Raw genomic sequence first — 25927 nt, 5'->3', positions numbered from 1 at the left:
GGATTTTAAGAAGATGTATTTAATAAAAATTCCAGCAGTCTCTACTGAGAACATTAAGTGAAAAATTTCAAATGCCTGTAAACTTAGCCAGTTTGGGTGTTTTTCTCACAGTATAATAAAAGCTGCATTCTACCAAGAGCTTTTTTCCTGTTGGTATCCAAGGCTTTCCTCCAAAGCAGGAGCAGGATGAGGATTTCTCAATGAAATACATTAATAGCAAAAACAAACAAAAAAGTCCTTTCTACCAACCCTGCTAAAAAACCAAAGTCCCCCTTATTTTGTTCTGAGAAATAGACTAAGCATTTTATCCGAAGATCTACAAACAAATCAGCCACTGTTCGGCACCAGTATAAAGATTTTTCAATTGGATACTACATTAAACTTCAATTAATATAAAAGTTCCTACAATGGAAAATGTTACGCAGCCTTAATAACAGAGTAATCTGCCAGCTATAGCTCTAATAAGCCTTCATTTCAACCAAAATGGACAAGAATGGAAAAGGTTTCCTTTCTTATCCTATTAAAATGCACACAAGTTGTGCTTTTCACGAGAGTCACATTTCATTCATTAATGTTAAACTCGTTAGAGATGGGACAGACTCTTACTCAACGCCTACACGCTTTGAAAAATGAAACACGATCTCTGAAGTGACAACATTAACATTGCTCCATTGTCAAATAAGTCATCTTTTTCAGCAAGTAAGCTCATACCAAGATAAAACATTGAGATTATCACCTTTTAAAAACAAGGAGTACTTTGAATTCTATCCTAAGAAATGAAATAAAATTCCTGTTATCTTTATTTCAGAGTTTTGCGTGCAACGAAACCTCATCCCAAAGTGTAAATGTCCATTACATAATTTGAGTTCAAAGTTCACTTTTCATAATGGAAAAGTCTGCTAGGTGTCTAAAATAAATAATTTTTTGAAAAAGCTTTCTCCATGTTTCTATTTGAAACTGTCAGTCGACACAAAGTATGATTTTTACATGATTCGTGTGAACAAATGTCTATGTTTCACTTACAGCACTTGCCAAAACGTTTAATGTATATAAGCAACTCCATGTGTCAGCAAACCAGAAGAAATTGCTATAAGGGAAGGTGAGTGCCAAGACAAACTCGGCAACAGTTTCTTTTTTAAAATCTTGAAATATTTATTTTCCTACAGCAGCCACATGTGTGCATGGAAATAATTAACAGGTAAAAGACACAAAGAAATCTGTAGATGACAATTTATCAAAACTTTCTATTTAACTTTCACTCTTCACATGCAAGGCTTAGCCAACCTATTCTCTAGCTATATAGCAAGGAACCGTTGCTTTGCGTTTAACACTCCACTTCTGTTCTCAGATCTTAAGAAATCCAATAGATCATGCAGCTGTTCTAATATTTACATCTTACGCTTCTAAATATTACCATTTTATGGATCTTTATGATTTGTTAAGGAGGAAATCCAAATTAGGTAATAGTCATGTATATTATTTATATTTAAATATATCATTTTGTTTTATAAAACTATCCAACAAACTACTCAGATGATGTTAGCCACATTGAGACAGCTGAAGAGTAAAACTGCCAAAAATGCACACTTCAAAGATCTGTTGTCCACAGAAGTCACTGTAATATGGTGCTCCATTTTCCACTGGCTTCAGCAAAAGATCATAAAGCATGCACCTAGGCGACTTATTCTTGTGGCTTCACTGTAGATGGTTCCAACTTGTTTTAAGGTGACTCTGAAGACTTGGTGTCTCTGAAACTCTTTGGGACATACACTGACAAAATCCAGCAAGGTTTACCGCAGATAGCTATGCACCCTGTGCTCAAACTTCTACTCAAAAACTCTATAGACTTTCAAAGGATAACTGTAGATCACCTACATTTGTCTCGCAGAACACAATTCAAGTAGTACTCCTCTAGGGAGAGCGAAAAATAAGAGTGAAGAATTGAAATAGTTCTTTTTACCCTTGCATAAAAAATATGAGATCTATCACTGCTAAAAGAGACTTTAATCTACCACTGTTGTCCCAGTGCTTAACTTGGTATTAATGTTTTCAGATGTGTTGCCTTGAAAATAACTTTCTGGTTTGGTAGTTTGGGGTGGTTTTTGGTTGTTGTTGTTTTAGGGGTTTTTTTAATTTGTTTTGTGAGGTTTTTTTAATGGTTTACTTAGTTTAAGTGATGGCACTTCATCTATATTGAGCTCAGGCATACTCTAGCTAACCCCAGTTATCTGTGTTTCTGTGGGTTTTCCCCTCCTGAATAGCAGACCACATCAAATAAGCTGACTGAAGAAAGGCAGAGGTTCAAAACGCACCAAAGAAGGTTTACATAAGACTGCCAAAACATCTGCAATAGCCCAAGTAGTATATTTGCACAGAAGGTTACCCAATAAAGAGAACCAGCTCCTTGAACACAGACAAACACACACCCTCAAACAGACAATGATTAATAATAATTAACTGACTTTGCAACATGTGATATAAAAATTTGAAACTCCATAGTTTCTGCATATTTCTAGTTTTATCCTTGTGGAAAAAAAATGCATGAAAATACATTGCTACAAGTTTTCCTAGACTTTCATTTTGGCATCTAATAGCTCAAGGTGGCTTCCACAACCAGTATTCAAAAAATGCTTAAAAGAAAAGTACAGTCTGTCTCAGATTTTGTTTTATACAATTGGCAAGCTTTATAGCATTTTGATTCAAAAGCTACTAAAGTGTCCCCAACAATAAATCAAAATAACTGCTATTCAAGCACTACCTGAGTGTATTCATACTTAATCTTTAAGTAAGATTAAGCATTAGGAAGACAGAAGACACACGGCAGACTATATTGGTCCTTTAAATACTGAATGTTCAGGGAAAATGGAAAAGCTGAAAGGCCCAATCTAAACCCTACTAAGACTGCTGGAAAGGTTGCTAGTTATAATCCTGTCTTCTAAATTCAGTGTTTAAGCAGGTATTACATCACGCCTTCTCATCATGAAATGAGTTTCATTTGTTCTAATGAAGGTAACATAGGTTATTATACTAGGAAACTACAGGAGACAAATACAGTAATACAGACACACGTTTTTCCACAGTGAAACCCACAAAATGTAATCACAATTTCAAAAACAAACCACTGCAGTTCAGAAAAAATCTTTTAAACTTACTGTGTTAGTTGAATCTTCTTGTAAAATTCTATCATATAACTGGATAGCATCATCATACCTGTTCAAAGAAATAATTCGCATTTATTTCTGTTAAGACAGAACTCCTGATTTTTTGACTGTCCTTGCAATAGTTAATAACCCTCCTGCGCTTCTTACACTGAATATATTTAAGCAAACTATATTCATACAAAATTCTCTTGAGTGAGTGCTAAATATGAACAGCAGTATTTTATGTCACCAAGTTAAAAAAATACATGGTAATTGCTTCATGGAATACTGTTTCAGCAGCAACTTATATATTTTACACCCAATTTCTTACTCTCCTGTCTGTTCTCTCTTTTTCTGTACCAAATAGGTCCAATCATCACATCCCAACTCTCCCTTTCACCTCTCCCAAGAAACAGAAACCCCAAAATTTGAAAGGCCATACAAAACAATGACTTTTCACTTCATTGTTGTAATTTAAAACTTCACGTAAATTTCTTCTGTTATGATTTTATAAAGTATAAGTAGCCACATACAGTAAACTGGGGGGATTCACACAAGAGCCCACCCCTAGACTGTACCATAAATCTTAAAAGAAAATGTTCTCCACCATCACTACGTAGGTTTTATTAATTAATTCTGCTATTTGAAGTATACTCGAAAGAGGTTACTCCAGCTGCTATAAATGCTTTAAACCTTCTGGGAAACAGGTCTGTGTGTTCAGCCAGATGCGTACATGGCCCAAACTGGACAAATGAAATCATTCAATTCAAAACACATTTGACTACACAGCTGTTGTGCTATCACCACATAACTAGGGCATACTTTTGTGTCTTCATGTTTAGCATGACAAGTAGTTTTTCAGAGGTATTGCTGATTGATTCTGATGCTACACATCCCCTTCTCACCTTGGACACCCATTTATGTACTCTCACTGCTCCCTAAGCACTGCTGACATTAGCATAGCTCAGCTGTCCAGACCAGTTACTGTAAGGTATGAGAACAAATGTGAAAGGAAGAACAAAAGCAGAAACGAGGAGAAGGTGACTGCTACAGACTTGAACAGACGTACTGTAAATTGCTGTATTCATGTTCTCTGTCAGTTGCTACTTCATCAAATGTATTTTACAAGACTGAACATGGTGGCCATAATCCCAGCTTTACAAGGTGAAGTTCCAGAATACTATTCTTTTGATTAGCAAGTGTCTACAGGGATGTCTCAGTCTACAGGGATGTTCTTCACTGTTTCCTCGTCCTGCTGGGGAAGGCAGGATCCTTCCTAGATCCTAGAAGTCACTTGGAATTTAACAAGAAGCTCACTTCTTCAATTGAAAATGTGCTCCCTCCAGCCTAAGTCTCCCTAGGCTTCATTTATAGTCAGAGGAGAGAGACAGGCTTCTCCAGGGCATGGCTTAGAGCACCTGCGGATGGGTTCCTGTTCAAGACAGCCCAGAGCTGAAGCCTCTTTCTTCTCTGACTTCTGGAGAAAATCTATGAAGATGAAACCTCAGCTTTCATTAATGCCTCTGCTCCCCTGATATTCCAATCTCAAGGATCTAACCTGACAAGAGACATTTTCTCAAGAATTTTTATGAGTGCTTTCGGAAAACTGTGGCTCAATAGCACTTCATTGCTGAAACAACACATAATGTTTGTGCAGCAGTCATCTCCCACAAAGATCTGTTCCCACACAATAACATCTTCAATGTAGTCACATAAGCCTGAACAGACTCATCATCTTTTGCACTTCCAAATAGGTTTTGGGAAGGGGGGAAATCTGCTGCCATTCTCTCACTGTCTTCCTACCCTACACCAAACAAAGACAGAAAGAGAGTTAAGTTTAATGGAAATTCTTCATGAATGTGTATTTGATATAAAGTGAGTGTGAAATGTGGAACATCTAGTTGCCTTGAGACTGCTCCTGTGGTTGTGGAGTGCAGTTATCCACTCTTTTCAATCCAAGCAATGGACACTCATTAGTGGCTTATATCAAATAACATTTTCAAAGTTAATTTTGCAAGAATGTGATGGATGAAGAACATCTGCTAAATAAATAAATTTAAAATTAAGGCATTTAGGGTTTACTTCTACCTCCTCTGTATCAAGATGGCCCGAAGACTCCAAATCTTACCAACTCTGTATGCAAAATGTGGCATGGAACAGATTTGCCAGCATTCAAAGGCACTGGAAGCTGGAAGTCCTTCTCAACACCCAAGACAAGTGGTTTAGAAAAGAATGTTGATATCAAAGATGTATCCAAGGAGAAAGGCGGACAATAAAGGTCAACCTCAAGCCCTGAGGTCATTCATCTTGGAAAGCTGTAAAGTTTTAAACTGTTCATTATTTTAATAATTCCTGTTAAACTTAGTATGTTGTAACACTTCTATAGGATATTTCAAAAAGGTAAGCCTGATTTTTAGGTTCTGCCATTCTATTCCATAAGTTTTTTTGAGTTGTTTCTATAACAAACTCTATAGACTTAATCCTTATTAACTTCTACTGGATTTATCCACATTCAGAAAACAAGGGAAAAGAGCTACATCCTGCAGTAATCAGGGGCATGGGAGAACAATGAAGGCAAAAAAACACTGGCACTGATTTTCATACGCTGCCCTAGCTCTGTGCGATGAAAGGTATACCTCACAGACTTCGCCAAAAAAGCACGTAGTGTTTCACTGTATAATGACTTACGGTGTCGAGTAAGAGATCTTTTTAATCTATGAAGTCTGATGGATTGCAAAAATGTAACACCACATAGTACATTCAAAAATGCCATAAAAATGCCTAAACATTATAATATGATCATGCACACCATTATTTTCTATAAAGAAACTGCCCAGCATTGCTTTACCATGTTTTCATAGTGCCTGAATGCCTTTTTAAGAAATAGCAAGCACCTTTCCAGACAGAAAGTACATTTTTTTTAAATTCAGGTTTTACCTTTCCATAGCTTCAAATCGCATTCCAGTTAATCGTTTAACTCTGTGGCTCCCAGGAAACTGCCGCCTTAGTTCCTGAAGACAAAACTATACAAATAAAACCAAAAATACTATTGTGAATGTAATTATCTACACAGAAGCTGGAAGAGAAAAAAAAACCTACTTGGCTGATAATTCAACAACCTGAAATGGCACTTCTGAGTAAAAGCAAATACCAATTTTTGAAATAAGCAATAAAATGTATTGATAAAGAGAAGCTCAGAAACTGAAACTTTGTCTGTTAGAAGACTCTAAGAAATATCTTCCATACAGGTCGTTAGATTGCCAGGCCTTCTTGGAAATAGCTATTTGTCTAGAAAATTAAACTCACCTACTAAAACAGTTCTGATACTATTAAAACTTGAAGTCTGCTTAGTTGCCTCATAATAACACAAGACAGTGAAAAACAAAATAAAGATGGTAAGAGCTTATGTGATACTTCTTTAATAAATGGATATCTCACAATGGAACAAACTATGCTAATACTATGCTCTGCGTTTATTTTTAAAATAAAACTTTGAAATCCAAAGAAAATGTTTGTCACTGGCTTGGCTTGAGCCTGCTGGCAGAAGAGGCATAGCTTCTAACTCCTGAAATCAATGAGACACCTGGGCTGGATAAAAGGAATTCATCACAGGCAGATTTCTCTGGATTAGAGAAAAAGGATGTTTGGTAGAGGGATTGAGTCACAACTTCCCCAGAGCAAACTAACTCTAACCATATCATGAATGTGGCTAGATAGCATTGCAAAGTTTGTAGCTGACTCACTACGGTGGGAGGCAGGACAGTCCCCAGGCTCCCAAAAAGACCAGTGGTCTGAATCACATTAAGAGCTTCTCACAGAACCCTCCTTTCCCAGGCATATATTTATACAACCCAGCTTATAAATTTGTTCTTCAGACCTAAGGTTCTAGCAGAGGCCTATCTACATAATCTGTTCCATCTCACCACATCCACTGGTCAAAGGAAAAATACAGAAGCAAATCAGTAAAAACTAGTAGGTTTCCTCTCTGTTTCTGTAGATAAACAGGTTGCTAGAGCACAGCAGAGAGAAATATTCACATCTCTCCCAGATGCAAAAAAATAGAGAAGGAAGAGAGAAAGGAAACAGTAATCAAAGAAGTAATACTTAGCCTCAAGTAAGCACAGAATATTTTCATCATTATCATCTTAGTTTCCAATGAACCAAGATCTCAACAATACAATTTCACATAGCAAGACTCAGGTTTAGTACAGAAACAGTCTACTGGCACTTTGAGTGATGTCTAGGTGAACTGTTGTTGCTCTGGACAACAAATTGTCATAAAAACCATGTACTTAGCAGCACATTACATGAGGTCTGAACTCATCTGTGAACATTCTTAAGAGACAGGAAAACTTACATAAAATTCCAGAAAAGTAGTTTCACTCCAGGTTTTGTACAAACAACCTTCTAGATTTTAAAAAGAACTTTTGCAGACAATAAATTCACCCTGTGGCCCAGTGATCTGGGAATCCCAAAGAACAGTGATTTTTAGTATAAAACCGTGCACTGCTTTTCTCCAATAAAATTTTTAAATGTCAAAAATTGTAACATTTGCAATAATACTAAACTCCACAATCTGCAGATGGACTTTTACAGCTAGAAAAATGCCATCAACAATACAAAAAAAGCTGATGAAGTAGCACTCAAGTGCAGGAATACTACAAGACCAGAATTGTTCACATTAGATGTGACTACATGATCATTATTCAACTGAATACAGCAGCCACCAGGCCAAAATAAACTCCTGTAGATTAAGACATCAGACACAATAAAGTGACATGAAAAGTTGTAAGACAGTCATGAACAATTCACTGCAACACTTTTGAAAACAAAAGTGCATGAATAAACTACACTAGCTATATCTTCAAAATGTTCTGGACTCAGCAGCACTGAATGTCCTCTTTTTAAATTTAACCTGTAACCCCCATAATAATTTATGTTATTGAGGACTGGTTCTGCACTATGTTAATAACCTACTTTCGAGATTCTCTCAGAAACTCAGCAGTTACAATGGCAAATCTCATTTGTATGTGAAACTTTAATTTGCAGTTAAAAAAATCAGAAAGCAAATTAATCACATACGTTTTTAATTTTAAAGGTCCAACAAAGGTAAACAAATATAAACCTGGACCTCAGTGTGTAAAACACTGGTAGTGCAAGAGCCTGCCAACAGTAGGTGATTTCACTAAAACATGTGCGTGAAATAACTGGCTGATTGCAGTAGGGACATGCATTACACAGTCATTCTGTGCACGACAGAGAGGACAACAATAATAAAAAGAGGAAAGAAAAAGAAAATAAAAAAAGTCAGATAAATGACTCTGAAAACCATCTCAGCCTCCTCATTTGGAGCAGATGAGACCTATCCCCCTGAGCAAAATGCACCACAGCTGTCAAAAGCTCACTGCTGAAAAACAGAAGTTCCAAAGTTGTTTGTCTACTTTGGGGCTACAGCTGTAGCAAAAAGCCACATGTGATGTTGACTTGTTTGAATTAACTACTTCTTTATTATAAATCAATCAAATTTTAAAAAGTAAGAAAACAAGTAAGCTTCCCTCTAAGCTTTTAACCTCCTTTCTTAGCTGCATATAAAATATTGCACTCCCTCATCTCAAGCAATATTCCTTAGAGGGCACAGAAACTGCAATTTAAAATCCCTGCCAGGTTTAGTAAAAATAAATAGTGTTTCACAACCGATCTTTCAACACTGGCTCCCTCAACAATTTTGCGAAAGTCCTCCTAAAAAGACCCTGAAAATAAAGACCAAAACTCTTTTAGATATACATCAGAAAACAAAAATGATTTATTTAAACAGTAAGTCTATTTTTTTTGTTTAAACAGACAGCTACACTACAACAGTATTTTCTTCTGAGGAACAAAAGAAAGGGAAGTTCAACGGGTTCACGACAAGTTCAGTGTGTTGTGCTGTGTTTTCCAGTGTACTCCATTTTACCATATACATACGGGATGCAAGACAAACTTGTCTAGTTCTGCCTACTTTAAAATTGCCCTTCTCCCAGGTACACCCTCTAGTCTGACCCCTTGTATATCACAGACCATTAAGTTTCACCCAAATGACATCACATGAAGCTCAAAAGACTTTATGGGGTATTTTGCCATCTGACAGAGAACAAGGCACTGGAAGAGTAATCCCCATGAAAGAACTGGACTCCTGAAAATACCTTTCTTTTTACTTAGAATAAGCTTAAGCGTGCTGGCTTTCAGGGCACAAGACAAGCCATGTTTTTTTTCCCCAGCGTTTTGTAAAGGAGGGATGAAAAGATTATTAAAATTTGCCTGCAAAACATACTTTTGCCTTTTTCAGTTGCTGCTTTTAAAGGATTAGCAAAGCTTGGTTGGGTTTTTTTGTTTGTTTCGGTGTTTTTTCATTTTTAATCTAGTAAACAGGCATTACAGTTCTAAATAAACTAATTTTATCTAAATCATTATTTGCATAATTCAAACAAATTTGCATACAAATTGACTAAACCCAAATATCCATTAACAACATTTTTATCAAGAATCACTGAATAATTTGGATTGCAAGGGACCTTTGGAGGTCACCTGCTCCAAATCCCACTGAAAACAGAGCCAACTTCCAGGTGAGTGCAGGGCCATATCCCAATCCATTTCTGAGCACCTTCAAAGAAGATTCCACAGCTTCTCTGTGCCACTTGTTCCAAAGTGTTCACTAACCCCATTGTTAAAAACTTTTTCCTAATATCTAATTGGAATTTCCTTTGTTGCAACTTACGTCTCTCGCACTTGTCTTTTGCTGCACATCTACAGAAATCTGCCTCCACCTTCTTTATACTCTCCCATTAGTACATATTCAAAGATAGCAATAAAATCCCTTCTTAGCTTTCTCAAGACTTAACAAACCCAGATCTCTCAGCCTTTCCTTATACATCATGCAGACCACCTCCTTATTCATCTTAAAGACTTGCTCCAATATGTCAATGACTGTCTTTGATGATAGCCAACATGACATATAATATGATATGCATGACAGGACATTTTACCTCAAAACATTCAAAAAACCAATAAAATTTGAGAGTTTTTCAATAAACAAACACTCTCTGTACAATTTGGCAACTTCAATATTATTCTTGACATTTAGCCCATACCAGAGTAGCTGTAAATATTTTCATGGCTATTGGAAGAGACATGATCTGTCTAAACAAAAGTTACACATTAGAGAAGGTGGGTGGAGGCGGTTTCTTCCCAGCAGTGTATTTCTCGATAGATATTCCACAAGTCCAAGCTATGGAGTACAGAATATCCTATAACTGTCCAAAGAACTATCTGGAAGAGATACCCAGGAAGAAAACTTGAGGTTTGAGGGAAAAGTCAACTTGAAAACTTACCAATGCCAAATCATCTCGACTGCAGTCCAGGGCAGCAATCATCACCTGTTCATATATTATCCAAACTGGACACAAAAGAGACATTAAATGCAGATAATTCATTTTTTTAAAACTAATGGGAAACACCTACAATGTAAATAAGATTAATGAATTCTGTTTGTATATTTTTCCCTTTCTACTCCTGTGGATCACTACTGAAACAGGGACATTTTAAGGAACTGCTGGAATTAATTAAAAAAGCATTTAAGCACTTTTATTGCTTTTAAGTAACAAAGTACCTTTTGACATCTTGAAAGGCAAAAAAGCTCTAATTCTCTGCTTTTCCTAACATTATAGCTGCAGTCTTCTAAACAGATCCCCATTAGGACTTGCTCTCTGATCAGACCTGGAGAACAGCCATTTGGGCTAGAAAGAAAACAAACTTCCCTTAACTGTTTCACTGCTGGAAGTCCTACAAATGTTGTCTTCTTCCTGGATTTGAACAATTTCTCTAAATCAGTAACAGATTACATTATTTCTGTTCTAGGCCTACCGAGGTCTTGAACGTGAAGAACTTAACAGTGTAGCTACACAAGTTGCAGAAAAGGGAGGTTATAGTAGAGGCAAACATGTAACGCGAGTATTAGAAGTACTAAGTGTTTCGAACTCATGCAAATCCAATCAGGTGCACCCAATATTTCATAGAACTGAAATGGAAGCAAATGTCTTTCAAAATAAAAATATACAATAAAAACAACAAAGGCACTCTCATTTTTAAAAACATTTTCTATGATATGCATTTCCAATATTTTTTAAAGAAATTACTATCTCTTGCTAAGTATACAAAAGAAGAGAAACAGGCATTAATTTGCCTGTAACCCCTCTTCCCCATTGGAACTATTTGTAAGACATATATTCTATTTTTATTATATAATGTATACATTTTTTCCATGAATGTAAAAATACATACATAGATACAGAAAAAATATAGGTAACATATATCCATTATATAAATGATATATAATGGTTTTTTAAAAAAGGCTAACAAGAATAAGATACTTTTATAGTTTATGAAATTGCTCTCCCCATTCGATCAAACCTCTACTTTGATACTCCAACTCTAGCACAGGTTAGTTTCAGATATTAGGTAAGAGAACACTTGTAAGAGAATCAAGTATCCAGTCCAGAGGGATGTCTTTTTCTAATCTGTACTAGGGCTTTCTTGTTCAAGTCTAACCTCCCTCCCCCCCCAAACAAAACAAAACAAATAAAAAAAAATGCCAAAGGTCTTATTCCTCCACTTTGAAGTCCAACTCTACAGAAAATCCTAACTTTTCATTAAAATTATGATGTGGATAATAGTATCCCTGCCCCTTAGACTGAATATTCAGTAAGTTATTTTTATTTTAAAAACAATAATAATGATAAAATCTTTTTTTTCCCCAATTACACTGGATGTCTTCTGCCCGAGGAGGCAAGTTGCAAATAATCTATCCCATTACATTCATTATTTTCCCTTCTATATGCATTCTGAAATTAGCCACTGTAATATCCAGGTATTTTCTGAAAACACATGAAGCAACAAGACTAACATCCATCATATACAACTCATTCACCTTCCATGGCTACCCAAGAAAGGATTCTAAGTCTGTTATAGGTGTTTGGGGGGGGGGGGTTGATTGTTGTTATTTGTTTGTTTGTTTTTAAAACCGTATACAGTTGCCATTCTGATACTACTTTTTAAAAAAAAAAAGATAAACAGAAGGCAAATATGTAAATAAATTTCAGATACTTCTATGCATTTGCTAAGAACCCTCAGGAACATCGCAGCTAATTTATCTAATGAATCCTGAATGCCAAGTTTATGAAAGAATAAAATACATATATCTTGAAAAGAAGGACAAACTCAACACTGACAAGAAAGGAATGACTCGGCCACCTCCTCACAGTGCAGTAACTTCTTCAAGCACTGAATCTCCAAACGCACTTCATGACTCACTGCTATGCATAGAGGTGTCTTCAATACATGATACTTTGAGGAGATTATCCATGTATTTATGTCCAAAAAAGTACATTTGAAGTGGCCAAGTTCCTTACAACAGAAAGAACTCCAGAACAGAAACAGAGCTCAGAGGTGCAAGACAGAACCGGAGCAAAGCATCGATATAAAACAAATCCTATCTGCAGAACCCCAAACCCAATACTGAAAGATCCCTCACCTGACAAGAAAGGGAGGCAAAATGTCTTTCTGAAATGACTACGTGGATTTTAATTCCTGGAACACTGTATGAAGTTAGGTATTTGAAATTAAAGTTAACTTACTAAACTAACTGAACAAGTTAACTAACTGAACAAAGGTAATCATATGGAATATTGTAACTTTTATTAGTAAATGCAATGCACTACTGTGGCTGCTAAAACACACTTGTGACTATATAACAGCAGTTAATAAAATGAAAGAACTACAAGAGAAATGTATTAACGAATGTCTGTATTAAATTACCTGAATTATAAAAAAAGGGAAAAACAAGAAAGAAGAATGAGCATTAAAATAAAAACCTGTGTGAGATTAATATGCAAACCCATAAAATCTTGACATTTTGCTATACTTTGTTTTATTTTATGCTTATAGTAAAGAGTGCTTATAGTAAAAAGTAAAAATATTGTATTGTGACATGTTTCTAAACAATTCTCTTTTAGTATGAAACATTGTATCTAAGCTTCTGTCTACTGAAATTAGTATAAGGTAGTTAAAATCCTCTGAAAAATAATAATTTCATTAATAGTGGAAACTTAGACTTACCTTCAAGTATAATATCACAAATGTAATGTTTTTATTATAACAGCCTTAATATTAATTCCTGCAGTATGTATGACTTAAGGAATAGCTTTCTCTGTTATAAAAAGATACTTTTCAATTTTTGCCATGGTTTCTGTTTAAGAACAGAAAATCAGTCAAATGACAGCTAGATAACATTTTCATGCTAAGTTTTCACATAATGGTCTAACTACTAATCTAGCAAACTAACAGTTCTAGTAGGCAATTTTTCCATCTGTCTTCACTGCAGCCCATATTTGGGAAAGAAATAAAATCTAGGAATTCTGGCAGCCTTAGACTAAGAAAGTAATATATATTTCATCAACATCAGCAGATACAGAAAGGCAACACAGAAGTACAAAATAGAGGCTGAAAAGAGAAAACAAAATCAGATAATAGAAGTTTTAAAAATAATGATTGTTTACTTACTGTCATCTCCAAGTTTAGATGCATATTCATTAATTAACTCTTCTCCAACATCCACTATCTGTTCACTGTTTCGGTAGTTTTCTTCCCTCCATTTTCTCATTTTATCACGCATATCTGGGGGCAAAGGAGAGAAAAAAATAAAAAGAAAATATTGAGATTTCCAGATAGTAATGGAATTTTAATTTTATTTCTGGAAAATATGCATATGAAGAATGGGTTTAGAGAGCAAGAGATCTAAAAAAGTGACTTCTACTAATATTAGGAAACTACGAGAGAACAGACACGTGTATCAGACCTCTGTAACCGTATCACACAAACTGTGCTCATGCACTAATATAATCAATTCAACTTCTAAGTTTGCAGTCTCTCAGGTTAGTAACATATGCAGTAAAAAACACTTATATCTAGTTATCCAATAAATAATAAAATTTAACGGACATTACCCATGGTTAGGAAAAATAGGCTACAAGAGATTTCTACCAAGCAGTTTCACACATTTACAAACAGTACTAAAACTGCATTTCTGCTCCAGGTGAATAAATTTTCACTTAAATTTCACTTATCAGAAAAACTATGAGAACCCAATCACTGCTCACATTTATCAGTGTAAGCAAAATGCTGTGAACTTCCACCCTAAAAAGAATGTACACATTCCTATGGAAAGGAGCCTCAAGAAAGGCAGACATGGAAGCGAAGGCTTTCTACACCAGGGAAGTGCCCAAAAGTATAAAAACTATCACTGTTTATCTAGGTAAGACAGAAAAGACAGTTTATTTTAGCATTAGGATTTTTGTTTCAAGAGTACATTTACGATGAATCAGATCTCTAAGACAGCAGGCATACTCATGAAGTCAGCTAGAGAGCACTGCCTAGCCTAGGTTTTATTTATCCTCTGGATCAGGAAATTGCTAAGAATATAATTTTATATATACATATAAATTTATATACTTGTAGAAGTTCCATATACAAGAACAAATTTTGAGGAAACTTATGGAAAATATTTTTCAATGAATGATAGTGGCTTTACTAATATGAAGGTACCACAACAATTGTTGCCAATTTTTTTAAAAACTTTACAACAGCTGGAAAAACAAACACAACGATAGATCTAAACACTGTCAGTTTTTCCTGCACTTCAAAATGCATCGTTAACATGACTGACAGTAAAAATTAAGTACTGAACTTTCTTCCATGTACCTGAAGTGATCTCAGATAGCTCATAAGACTGCTATTGTGCTACATTTTGTATTTTGACATTCAACCAAAACCACCACAGGGTTACATTTCATATGCATGGGTAAAGTTAAATGGTTCTAGACAGATGATGGTCCCTGGAAATTCAAAGTTAGACAGCAAGAATGTGAGAGAACGCAAACATTCACAAAAGCTGACAAGCTAACCCCATAAAAATAAATAAGCTGTCTGATTTCTACCTACTCATTTACTTGGAAATTATCAATGCCCTCCATTCCAGTGTGATTCCAAATGGAGTAGCGTCTGAATTATGTATAACAGAACACACATCTACCATTCATCACCCAAGTACAGCATTTACAGCGATGGAAAAAAACTGCAGGACAGAGAATAGTGTATCAGCTGATGACCAAAAAACAAAGTAAAAATAAATGTTCTCATTCATGTGAGCCTATCGAGAGGCTCGTTAATTTTAGAAATACTGATTTTTAAGTAAAAGGTAGAAGAAAGAAAATGCTAAAAACTGCAGTAAAACTTACACAAGGCTTTTTACAATGTTGTCAAACTTAATGAATTTCTTACTACGAAAACTATCAAAAGAGTCAGCCAATAATAATTTAAGTCTTGGAAGCAAATCTACATACAGCACGTAATACAAGGTTGGGCAGTAGCAATCGGGGATTTTACCAAAAAAAAAAAAAAAATTGTGAAAGAAATGTCTAGGTTTAATTACAATTACTCCTGTCACAGATATAGGCTGGTCCTGAGCAATTGATACATTTGGTTTGTATCTTAGGTTCAAGTCTTGAGTTTAGAGTCTTAGGTTCTCTTAAATTAGCAAGCTTTGCACATATAAATCAAAACATTACAAGTTCAAAGGAGCAGACGCATTTGCCACAATGTTTGTTCTTCCCTAAAAACATGCAAGCAGTCTGCAGGAAGCCAAAAGAAATAACCTGTGTTTTATTTTTGTGTCTGTTGAGGCGTCAGTTAGTTTGGCCTGAGCAACCAGATATGAAGTAATCCTCTTATAATTACTTATACTTCAATTGTTTAGTTGGATCACAGTTTTCAAGTCCTCAATATCTAAAAGCACCTGATGAAATGCAGTTACCCCTATTAGAGACATACACTGCATACTCCAAAATGTTACCTTGACAGACAGCAACTGCTAGCACCAGCAGTCACTCAGGGACCCCACGACCATTACATTTCCAGAGCTCATTTATATATTGTTCTTCGGTTATAGACACCAAATCTTCCACCACACCTCAGCTCCACCCACTCTCATCTTACAAAATATGAATCAAACCAAAAAACCCACAAATCCACCAATTCAACAAGCTTACCTAAACACACAGGGAGCGTACCGGCCTGGCGACTGCTCTCTGCGGGTCTCCAGACCCCCACCCTCACCCAGACGCCTGCCCAGTACCTTGCAGGTGCAGGCACAGGCAAAGGCCCCTCAGCTAGGCACTGCTGATGCTGCCTTTAACTGTAACAGCTCGGCTTTCAAAGCGGCCTCAACTAAAATCCCAGCATCTCACCTTTGCCTGTCGTAATCCCATAAATTCATATATAAAATCCAGAGTAAACTGATCTGTCTCTTTGATTACAACTAAAAATTAGGAATACCTAAAAGCAAGCAAACACAGCACGGAACACAACAAAAACTTCACACTGACATTTAATTGCACACAGATTGTGGCAGAAATAAAAATGTTAACTGTTTTCTATTTCCTAGAGCCTTTCCATAGAAACCGAATTCACGTTTACTTTGTAAGTCTGAGGTTCCTTCTAAGGAAAGAACCAATTTTGTCATCTAAAGTGGACTCTTAATGACTAGAGACAGAAGTGTTCACTTTTAAAATTCACTTGGGAATTTCTTTGTTATGTATGATGTTGCCTGATACATACATTTGCAAGAAAATGGCCTCACATACACAGACTGCTAAATTTCACCCTATAAAGCATTTTATGTATTTTCAAAAATTACAAAGAATTGCTTGAAAAAAGTCTCACATGAACATGTAACAAAAACGTGTAGTACGCCACTACTTAAGCAGCGCAATTTTTATTATAGAAAAAAGCAATACTAATTTAATGATCCAGAAAACTTAAGTAATTTAAGCAACAGTCATCATGAGCTATTCAAAATCTTCCAAAATATTCTTTTCACTTGTTTTCCATTTATATTAAAAGAAATCTAGTTTAGAGAATATACCATCCCTTTCTCTTTTTGGTTTTGATATCCAGTGAAGAAGAGTTATTGACTGGAACAAAAATTGCCATGACAGCATTCAAAGATCTCCAGAAAGCCTGTCTAGCGCTAGCCAAAAGTCACTGCTTCATTTTACAGAATCACAGAATCATTTAGGTTGGAAAAGACCTTTAAGATCATAAAGTCCAACCATAAACCTAACACTACCAAGACCACCACTATACCACGTCCCTAAGCACCTCATCCAAACGTCCTTTAAATACTTCCAGGGATGGCGACTCAACCACTTCCCTGGGCAGCCTGTTCCAAGGCTTGACAACCCTTTCAGCGAAGTAAAATTTCCTAATATCCAGTCTAAACCTCCCCTGGCGCAACTTGAGGCCATTTCCTCTTGTCCTATCACTTGTTACCTGGGAGAAGAGACCGACCCCCACCTCTCTACAGCCTCCTTTCAGGTAGTTGTAAAGAGTGGTAAGGTCTCCCCTCAGCCTCCTTTTCTCCAGGCTAAACAACCCCAGTTCCCTCAGCCGCTCCTCATCAGACTTGTGCTCCAGACCCTTCACCAGCTTCGTTGCCCTTCTCTGGACACGCTCCAGTACCTCAATGTCTCTCTTGTAGTGGGGGGCCCAAAACTGAACACAGTATTCGAGGTGCGGCCTCACCGGTGTCGAGTACAGGGGCACAATCACTTCCCTACTCCTGCTGGCCACGCTATTTTTGATACAAGCCAGGATGCCATTGGCTTTCTTGGCCGCCTGGGCACACTGCTGGCTCATATTCAGGCGGCTGTGAACCAACACCCCCAGGTCCTTTTCTGCTGGGCAGCCTTCCAGCCACTCTTCCCCAAGCCTGTAGCGTTGCATGGGGTTGCTATGGCACAAGTGCAAGACCTTGCACTTGGACTTGTTAAACCTCATACAATTGACCTCAGCCCATCAATCCAGCCTGTCCAGGTCCCTCTGCAGAGCCTGCCTACCCTCAAGCACATCAATACTCCCACACAACTTGGTGTCATCTGCAAACTTCCTGAGAGTGCACTCGATCCCTTTGTCCAGATCATTGATAAAGATGTTAAACAGAACCGGCCCCAACACAGAGCCCTGGAGGACACCACTTGTGACCGGCCGCCAACTGGAGTAAACTCCATTCACCACCACTCTTTGGGCCCGGCCGTCCAGCCAGTTCTTTACCCAGCGAAGAGTACACCCGTCCAAGCCATGAGCAGCCAGTTTCTCCAGGAGAATGCTGTGGGAAACCGTGTCAAAGGCTTTACTGAAGTCTAGATAGACAACACCCACGGCCTTTCCCTCATCCACTAGGCAGGTCACCTTGTCATAGAAGGAGATCAGGTTGGTCAAGCAGGACCTGCCTTTCCTGAACCCATGCTGGCTGGACTTGATCCCTTGGTTATTCTCTACATGCCGTGTGATAGCACTCAGGATGATCTGCTCCATCAGCTTCCCCGGCACCGAGGTCAGGCTGACAGGCCTGTAGTTCCCCGGGTCCTCCTTCCGGCCCTTCTTGAAGATGGGCGTCACATTAGCTAATCTCCAGTCAGCAGGGACCTCCCCAGTTAGCCAGGACTGCTGGTAAATGATGGAAAGGGGCTTGGTGAGCACATCTGCCACTTCCTTCAGTACTCTCGGGTGGATCTCGTCAGGCCCCATAGACTTGTGAGTGTCTAAGTGGTGCAGCAGGTCACTCACCATTTCCCCCTGGATTATGGGGGCTCCATTCTGGTCCCCGTCCCTATCTTCCAACTCCAGGGGCTGGGTACCCAGAGAACAATTGGCCCTGCTATTAAAGACTGAGGCAAAGAAGGCATTAAGTACCTCAGCCTTTTCCTCATCCTTGGTCACTGTGTTCCCTCCCCTGTCTACTAGGGGCTGGAGATTCTCCTTAGCTCTCCTTTTGCTGCTAATGTATTTGAAGAAGTGTTTTTTGTTGTCTTTTACAGCAGCAGCCAGATTGAGCTCTAGCTCAGCTTTGGCCCTTCTAATTTTCTCCCTGAAAATTTTCTCCCTGATTTTAGCTGGGTTTGAGATGTTAACGCTATTATGCTTCTGTGCAAGATAGAGAAAGAAAAGAAAAACTAGTTTATTTTGTCCAATTCTGACAATACATCAGATGAGTTGTACATGTATGTGAAAGCCAAATGCCATTTTATTAGTTCTTTACTATCATGACTGCTTCTTATTTGCTGATCATGCTAATTGTGCACATGCAAGCTAACTTGGGTGCTACAAAAGCTGTTCCTAAAATGAAGTTATACAGGTGTAATTTTCTTTTTTTTTTTCCCCCTTAAATATTTCCACTCACAGGCCAAATTAATCTTTAATGTATCACTGAAACCATGTTAAATATTTATGAATAGTTTCCATGAAGTTCTACATGGCTTAAGAGGCTCCTGTAAGAGGCTTCACATCACCAGTTACGACTGACGTGCTAAACTACTACATCATGCTTCTTTGCCAGGCTTGCAAGTCTTGGCTCCCTGCCACTCCACATAGTTTCTAATTCTTGTCAATATGTAGGAAGCAGGAAACAGAATGCCATTTTCTACAGGATAATTACTAACAGTGGCAAAAAAAAGGAGCAACGTATCACCTTAGTCTCAAATAAGTAAGCTGTAAAATATATGATGCATGTCCACATAAAGCATTTCTTTTAGTACAATAGCACCCTGAAGCCACGTTTGGATCATCTAAGTCCACTGATCAGGATCCTGAAGTTAAATGGGAGGTTTTCCTGCTCCACAGGTTTAAAAATACACTTTAAAGCTCAAGACACAGCTGCAGACAAAGTGAAGAAAGAAAAAATAAAGACAACATCTCCAACAGTGGAAATCAGAGTTATTTTCAATTATCTTTCCTAACCAACTCTGCAACGCATTCACCTTACGTACAATTTAATCATTGTTAAACTCCCACCTTTGTCCCAAAGAACCTGGGTGAAAAGCAAAGCAAGGTACAAACTGTATTTCATCTGCCTCATGTTATTCTTCTTCCCTAACCTCCAATCACGGTTTCATCTTTGAGCAATATGTAAGTAAAAAGCATCTTGTTTAGAAAGGACTAAGTATATAAAGGACATTTTTCAGATTAATACCAACCATACATCTGGTTTCATAGAAATTAAGCGTTTTAGACAAATTCAAGATGAGCTACATTTAATTCCTAGAGCTGTGTGTTCAAGTTCTTTGCTAGGGACTAGGTCACAATGCTGCTGGGCCCACCCCACTCATGAAAAGCCTCATTGTACCAGGGATCTGTCAAAGTACACATGGAGTAGAGAGAAGAGCCTTTGCATGGTCTGTTGCAGGAATCTGTTCATTTTTACTTTACTTTGCATCTCCTAACATAGAGGAAAAAAAATATAATTTTTCAAATGTGCGCTTCTAAAGTGCAGACAGCGGCTTGTACCAACGCAGATCTTCAAAGTTTTCCCCTACACTCCGTCTTTCACTTGGATGTAAACTGGAAGATATCAACTTAGAAGTTGATATGACAAAACTCCCCAGCTAGTCCCCCAAAATTTCCTATTCAGTATAACCATATGCAAAACCATGCACCTAGCACAATGCCACAAATATCAATCAAAACTCTTGGAAATAGAATATGGAGGTTATTTCCAAGTGTAGGATGCTCACCTCAGTATGAATGAGCCAAGTCCAAAAGCAGTAAGCTTGAGCATCCTATACCTGGCCTTTACGTTAGAGCATAAAGACACCAACTCTGCAATGCTCTTGGCCAAAACAATCTATGGCTAAATGTACAGAAACATATCCACAGGGCACGTTACCTCTCCTGTGAAAAATCTCATTTCTCTTTCCAATCACTGACACCTGAGAACAACAGGAGAGAACAAAAAAACCCTAAATCTCTGGGATTTGTAACAACTTCTGTTCAAGCAAAATAAAAACTAGAAAAGTTCTTTTAACAAGCTGGTTTTAGAGCAACTGTTGGGAAAGCCTAACAATAACACTAGTAATGCTCCACGCAACTTTCCTTCCTGCATAGTGGCCTCCCTGCTCTCTATCCAAGCTGAGCTTCACAACCGCTACACCTTCTCACAGGAGATATAAAAGAACGGGCAACCAATCTTTTCCCAAAGTGCTAAATTAGTCTGGCAACATCAATGGTGATGCAACCAAATATCAGAGCAAAACTACCTATAACCGACCACCAGACACACTGGCAAGAAAGCCCTCTTCTTCATCCTTAACCATTCAGTTACAGCACTATTTTCTTCAATACCAACTAAAATATTTTCTGAGAGTAGTGCAATTTGAGCTGAAAATGGAGTATTTCAAATTCCATTTTGTTTTGGAGTCCTCTCGAAAAAGGTGCAGGAAAGACAGCATGGGCACTATTTCTGATGGGCAAGTTACTAGCATCTGCTAAAATACATCCCGTGCAATGTTCCTCCTCTTATCTCCATACTACAAAACCAAACCAAGCAATAATCTATGCTCAGGGAATTATTCTATTGTTCAATTATTTCTTCACAGATCAGCAGTAAATAAATAAAAAAACAAAGACCATACAGCTTCTCTCTGCATTATCTTCTCTGTTGCATAATGTTTGCAATGTATTGGACCACCTAGCTAAATGTTCCCCCTTTGTGGCCAAAATTATGGAGAAGCATTAGTTTATTCCTGATAGGAGATGGTAATGGGCTCGAGTACTGCATGAACTCACACTTGAACACATACTGCTTATGAGAGAAGAACCATTCAGAATGTCAGGTAAACCTCAAAAAGTATTGCTATTAAAAAAAAAAAAAAAAAGAAAAAAAAAACTAAACAAACCATTATGATCTAACAGATATGAAAGCTACAAAGAGCTGGGGAGCAGGATTTTCAAAAATTTTTATGTCACTTCAGAGCTTCTGGGAGTTCCTCCACAAACACTTATCATCCAGTTTTAGGAAAACAGGAGGTAATTTTCAGGCGTTCTAAAAGGTGAACTCAGACACAAACCGCTGACCCAACCAAGAAGGCATTTTTTCCTGTAAGCCGCGAATTAGTATTTTGGGGGAGCTGGGAAGCAGTGGGAAGAACGCCAAACGCCGTCCTCCGGGGAAACGGGGCTCCATCCCCACAAAGCGGAGGCAGCGGTTGGAGGGCCCCCGCCGGTACCGACGCCTGGGGAGAGCACCCCAGCAGGGAAGCTCACCCCGCCGCGCACAGGGGACAGACACGGGGCCCTCCCGGCGCTCCGGGCGGTTACAAGCCGGCGGGAGGGCTGCATGAGCGCCGCCGCCCACCGAGGGGTAACCACAGGTCGCCAACTCCGCTTCCCGGGCAACGCCGCCCCGCTTGTGTCGGCCACCCACCGCCCGAGGAGCCCGGCGGCCGCCAGAACCGCCGGCCCCCTCGCCCTAACCTCCTGTGCCGCCCCTCGGCCCCGCCTGGGTACCGCCACCGGCCGGCACCGGCTGCCGGGGCACAGGCGCCGGCCTGCCCCAGGGCCCGGCGCGCAGCGGGGCTCCGGGGGCACCGCGCAGGTGCGGGCACCGCTGCCCCCGCCCTGCGGTGGGTCGGTCGGTCGGTCGGTCGGGCCGGGCCCAGGCCCGGCCCCGGCCGGGAGGCCGCCGGCTGGCCGCGGCGTTACCTTCCCAAGTCACGTCGTACATCTCCGACACCTTCGCCATCTTGGCGGCCGCCCGCGTGACGTGCCGCCGTGACGGCCCCGCCGTCATTGGCGGGCAGGGCGGGCGGCGCCCCGCGGCGGGGCCGGCCCGGCGCAGCGGCCCGGCGGGGCGCGGGCCCGCCTGAGGCGCCCGGCCCCCCTGAGGCGCCCGGCCCGCCTGCGCAATGCCGCCGGGGCCGCCGCGGGCCTCCCGCCGTCCCCTCGCTGACAGGCGGGGCTGCAGGAGACGGCCTCAACCCGCTGGACGCGAGGCCCCGAGGAACCGGGCTGGCGGGGACGGTGGGTTAGAAAGCTGGCGCTTGTCCCGTGGTGGGTTGGGGTTTTTTAACCTGTGTTTGCTTCGAGAGTGCAGTGACCAGGGGAGACGTGTGATCGCCCTTTCCGTGCTTGTCCTGCCCGCGGCCCGAGAGGCCTGGCTTAGCTGAACTAAAATGCAGAGTCTCTGCTGGGTTCGCCTGAACTGGAGGTGGCACTAAGGGCTGCACGTTAATTTCTCGTATTTTATAATCCGCATAAGCTTTCCATGTGCAGTTCACACGGCACAAAGGTTTACACCTTGAATACACGAAGCATGAGGAGGCACCCGCCTTGGTTTCTTTTCAGCTTGTGAACTGCCAGAGTGTTTCATGGCCCCTGGCTCCTGGAGACGAGATGAACCATCCAGGATGAACTATCCATTTCTCTGCGTTTGCTCCAGCCACCCCATGTGCCGTGAACCACCACAGTGACAAATTGCTGGCGATAAATCGGAGAAGCCCTGAAGGGCCATACAGCTGGGAGTGGGGCCGGGGGCCCACTGCTGGGCCATGCCCACCTCTGTCTCCTCTCCAGCATTTATTTTCCGACAGTGTGGCTTCTGCTGACCACCAGTCAGGGAGATGAAGGATTTCTTATTAAAGAAGGCTCCCAATTTCAATACTCTGTGGTTGTTAAGAAATAAATGTAGCTCCACTGAAGATGTTAAAAAAATCGTGATGGGTTTTTAACTTCATGTATGCTAAAGGAATTGTTCTTTAGAAAATATCACCAGAAACTTATTTGTCTGACATTCAACTCTGACAAGATCTCTTCTGGGAAATGCCTCAGACTCCATACTCAAAATTAATCCCCTAGCTCCCATCAACAAACGTACCCTAGTATCAAGAAAACTCTTTCTGTATTTATTGTGTTGCTTCCTCTGAACTAGAATTAACTACTAATTCTTAATACAATCTACAGTGTAATTACAAGTAATGACTTCAACAGCTGAAAGGCCTTGACTGGAATTCAAATGGTGGTCTAGAAAGACTGTGTATGCCTAATTTTTCTTCCCTCGAAAGTGGTTTTTGATCTTCTAAGTCACTGAATTGTTTAGACCTTGTATAGCACAGCTGTATGTCCAGCTAATTTTACAATGCCAGTGTCTGTACTAACTGAACACTTCCAAAAACATTTATGTATTTATTCTCCTAGTATTCCTATGGGTAGGGAACTACTACTCCTGTTTTACAGGTAAAGGAATGAATGCAGAATGGTTACGTGCCAGATCCATAAAGGATTTAGCACACACCTGCTCTGCACATTACAGGGTAACGTTGAAATAGCTGAGGTAAAATGAGAAATTAGCTTGTGGAGTTCAGTGCTGCTGGATTGCTGAGCTAGCTGTAATGCCTAATGTGGGATGCAGACAGAACTTTTAAGCATATAAATCCAAAATTTTGATCCTTTTAAAAGCCCCATCAGCTGCCACCTAATGCTGAAGGAACTGAAATTTGAGAAATGTGTGTTTGAAGTGTTTGGGAGGGGTTTGGACTTTCGGTTCCCGGACGTCTAGCTCTATGCTTCTGCACCTGCCCACAACTCTGTCTCAGCAGGAGGAAGGAGACGGTACCGCACAGGCGCGGTCCAGTTACTGTTCTCAGCAATAACTCTGATCTCTCTGCTAGCTAGATTTAGACAGCTCCCCAGTTATGCTGGATTGCTTCCTAAGACATGCAGCCCTCCACCTGCACTGTAAGAGGAGACTGGATCCTGAAGTTACACACTGTAAGTGTTGACTGCTGCCTTTTTTGGACGTAGTCTTGAACAACTTGCCTAAAATCACATATGCCGCTTTCTGCCGAGCTCAAAACTGACCCTTCCACTGCATTCCTCTGCTCTTATTGTCGAAGAGAAAACCATCCACACTCACCAAGAGCCGGGAATTATTGTTACAATATCCCGTTATGCCAGATACTGTTATAGTTGGAAACAGAAATGGTTTTGGTGTTAAGCTTTTTCTTCTTGGAAACTAAAGCAGTGGTTTTGAAAGCTGTTTTCTAATGCCAAGGAGCTCCATCACTTAATTCAAAGTTGAAAATGTTTTGCTAATAAAGCTTAAAATGTTCTAAAAAGGCAATAGTCATATGAAGTCTCTTTTCTGGATCTGTCATGTTCTGCTCTTGTGCCACTTCTGCAGGAACCAACCAGAAAGGCAGTGATCCAAATCTCACATAATAACGGTAAATGCAAGGTTATTTCAGGGGACTATTTAAAAATGCAGAAAACTCACCATAAGCTTTTTGTAGGTGTCACAGCTAGTTCTACATATTGCCAAATGAAAATGGAAAAAAAAACAAAACAAAACCCAAATATCCTTTTTTGCTCAGTTTTCTATTAAAAGACCTTTCTCTTTTATTATGAAACCCATCAGTCAGTTCAATAATAATTCATTCAGAATTACGGTTCAGAGAAGTGACATCTACCAAGGAAGAAGAACATAGTAATTTTATTTACAGCTTACCAGTACAACAAAGCATGGAAGTCTGTGTCCTATGCATGAGGTATGGGGCATATGGAGATATTTGGGCTCATCACCTAATAGGATCTAGAACCTATTTTGGTTCAGTAATGTTTGGGTTAGTTTAGTAATGTAACAATGGTGGCATCCTTCAAGTAGGTAGGAGGTAGGAGAAGACAACTCTGGGACAGTCGTGGAGCAAGGAAGAACGTACACGTGTAGGATCCGTGTACGCTGTGAATGAATAAAGTGCTAATTTGTCTTTTGTGTGAACCAAATGGTTCATTCGCTTGTTAAGATGCACTTTCCCACTGTGCAAGAGTATGAACAAACTTCATTTTATATGGAGTGTTTACAGATACTATTA

General features: G+C 39.4%; 1 protein-coding gene across 1 annotated transcript in view; it reads right to left on the bottom strand.

The window, feature by feature from the left end:
- The window catches only part of EMC2 (ER membrane protein complex subunit 2), a 47932-nt gene extending 25052 nt beyond the window's left edge, over positions 1-22880 (bottom strand). Inside the window, exons 1-5 of the mRNA XM_075495136.1 lie at positions 22764-22880; positions 13734-13847; positions 10508-10572; positions 6078-6163; positions 3153-3210 (exon numbers count right to left, since the gene is read on the bottom strand). Coding sequence (XP_075351251.1) covers positions 3153-3210; positions 6078-6163; positions 10508-10572; positions 13734-13847; positions 22764-22851 — 411 coding nt within the window. The 5' untranslated portion in view covers positions 22852-22880. The remainder of the gene's footprint in view (positions 1-3152; positions 3211-6077; positions 6164-10507; positions 10573-13733; positions 13848-22763) is intronic.
- Between the last annotated feature and the right edge of the window lie 3047 nt (positions 22881-25927).

The sequence above is a fragment of the Mycteria americana genome, chromosome 2, assembly GCF_035582795.1.
Source record: "Mycteria americana isolate JAX WOST 10 ecotype Jacksonville Zoo and Gardens chromosome 2, USCA_MyAme_1.0, whole genome shotgun sequence".
Classification (NCBI taxonomy): Eukaryota; Metazoa; Chordata; class Aves; order Ciconiiformes; family Ciconiidae; genus Mycteria; species Mycteria americana.
This window is presented reverse-complemented; position numbering and strand designations above follow the sequence as displayed.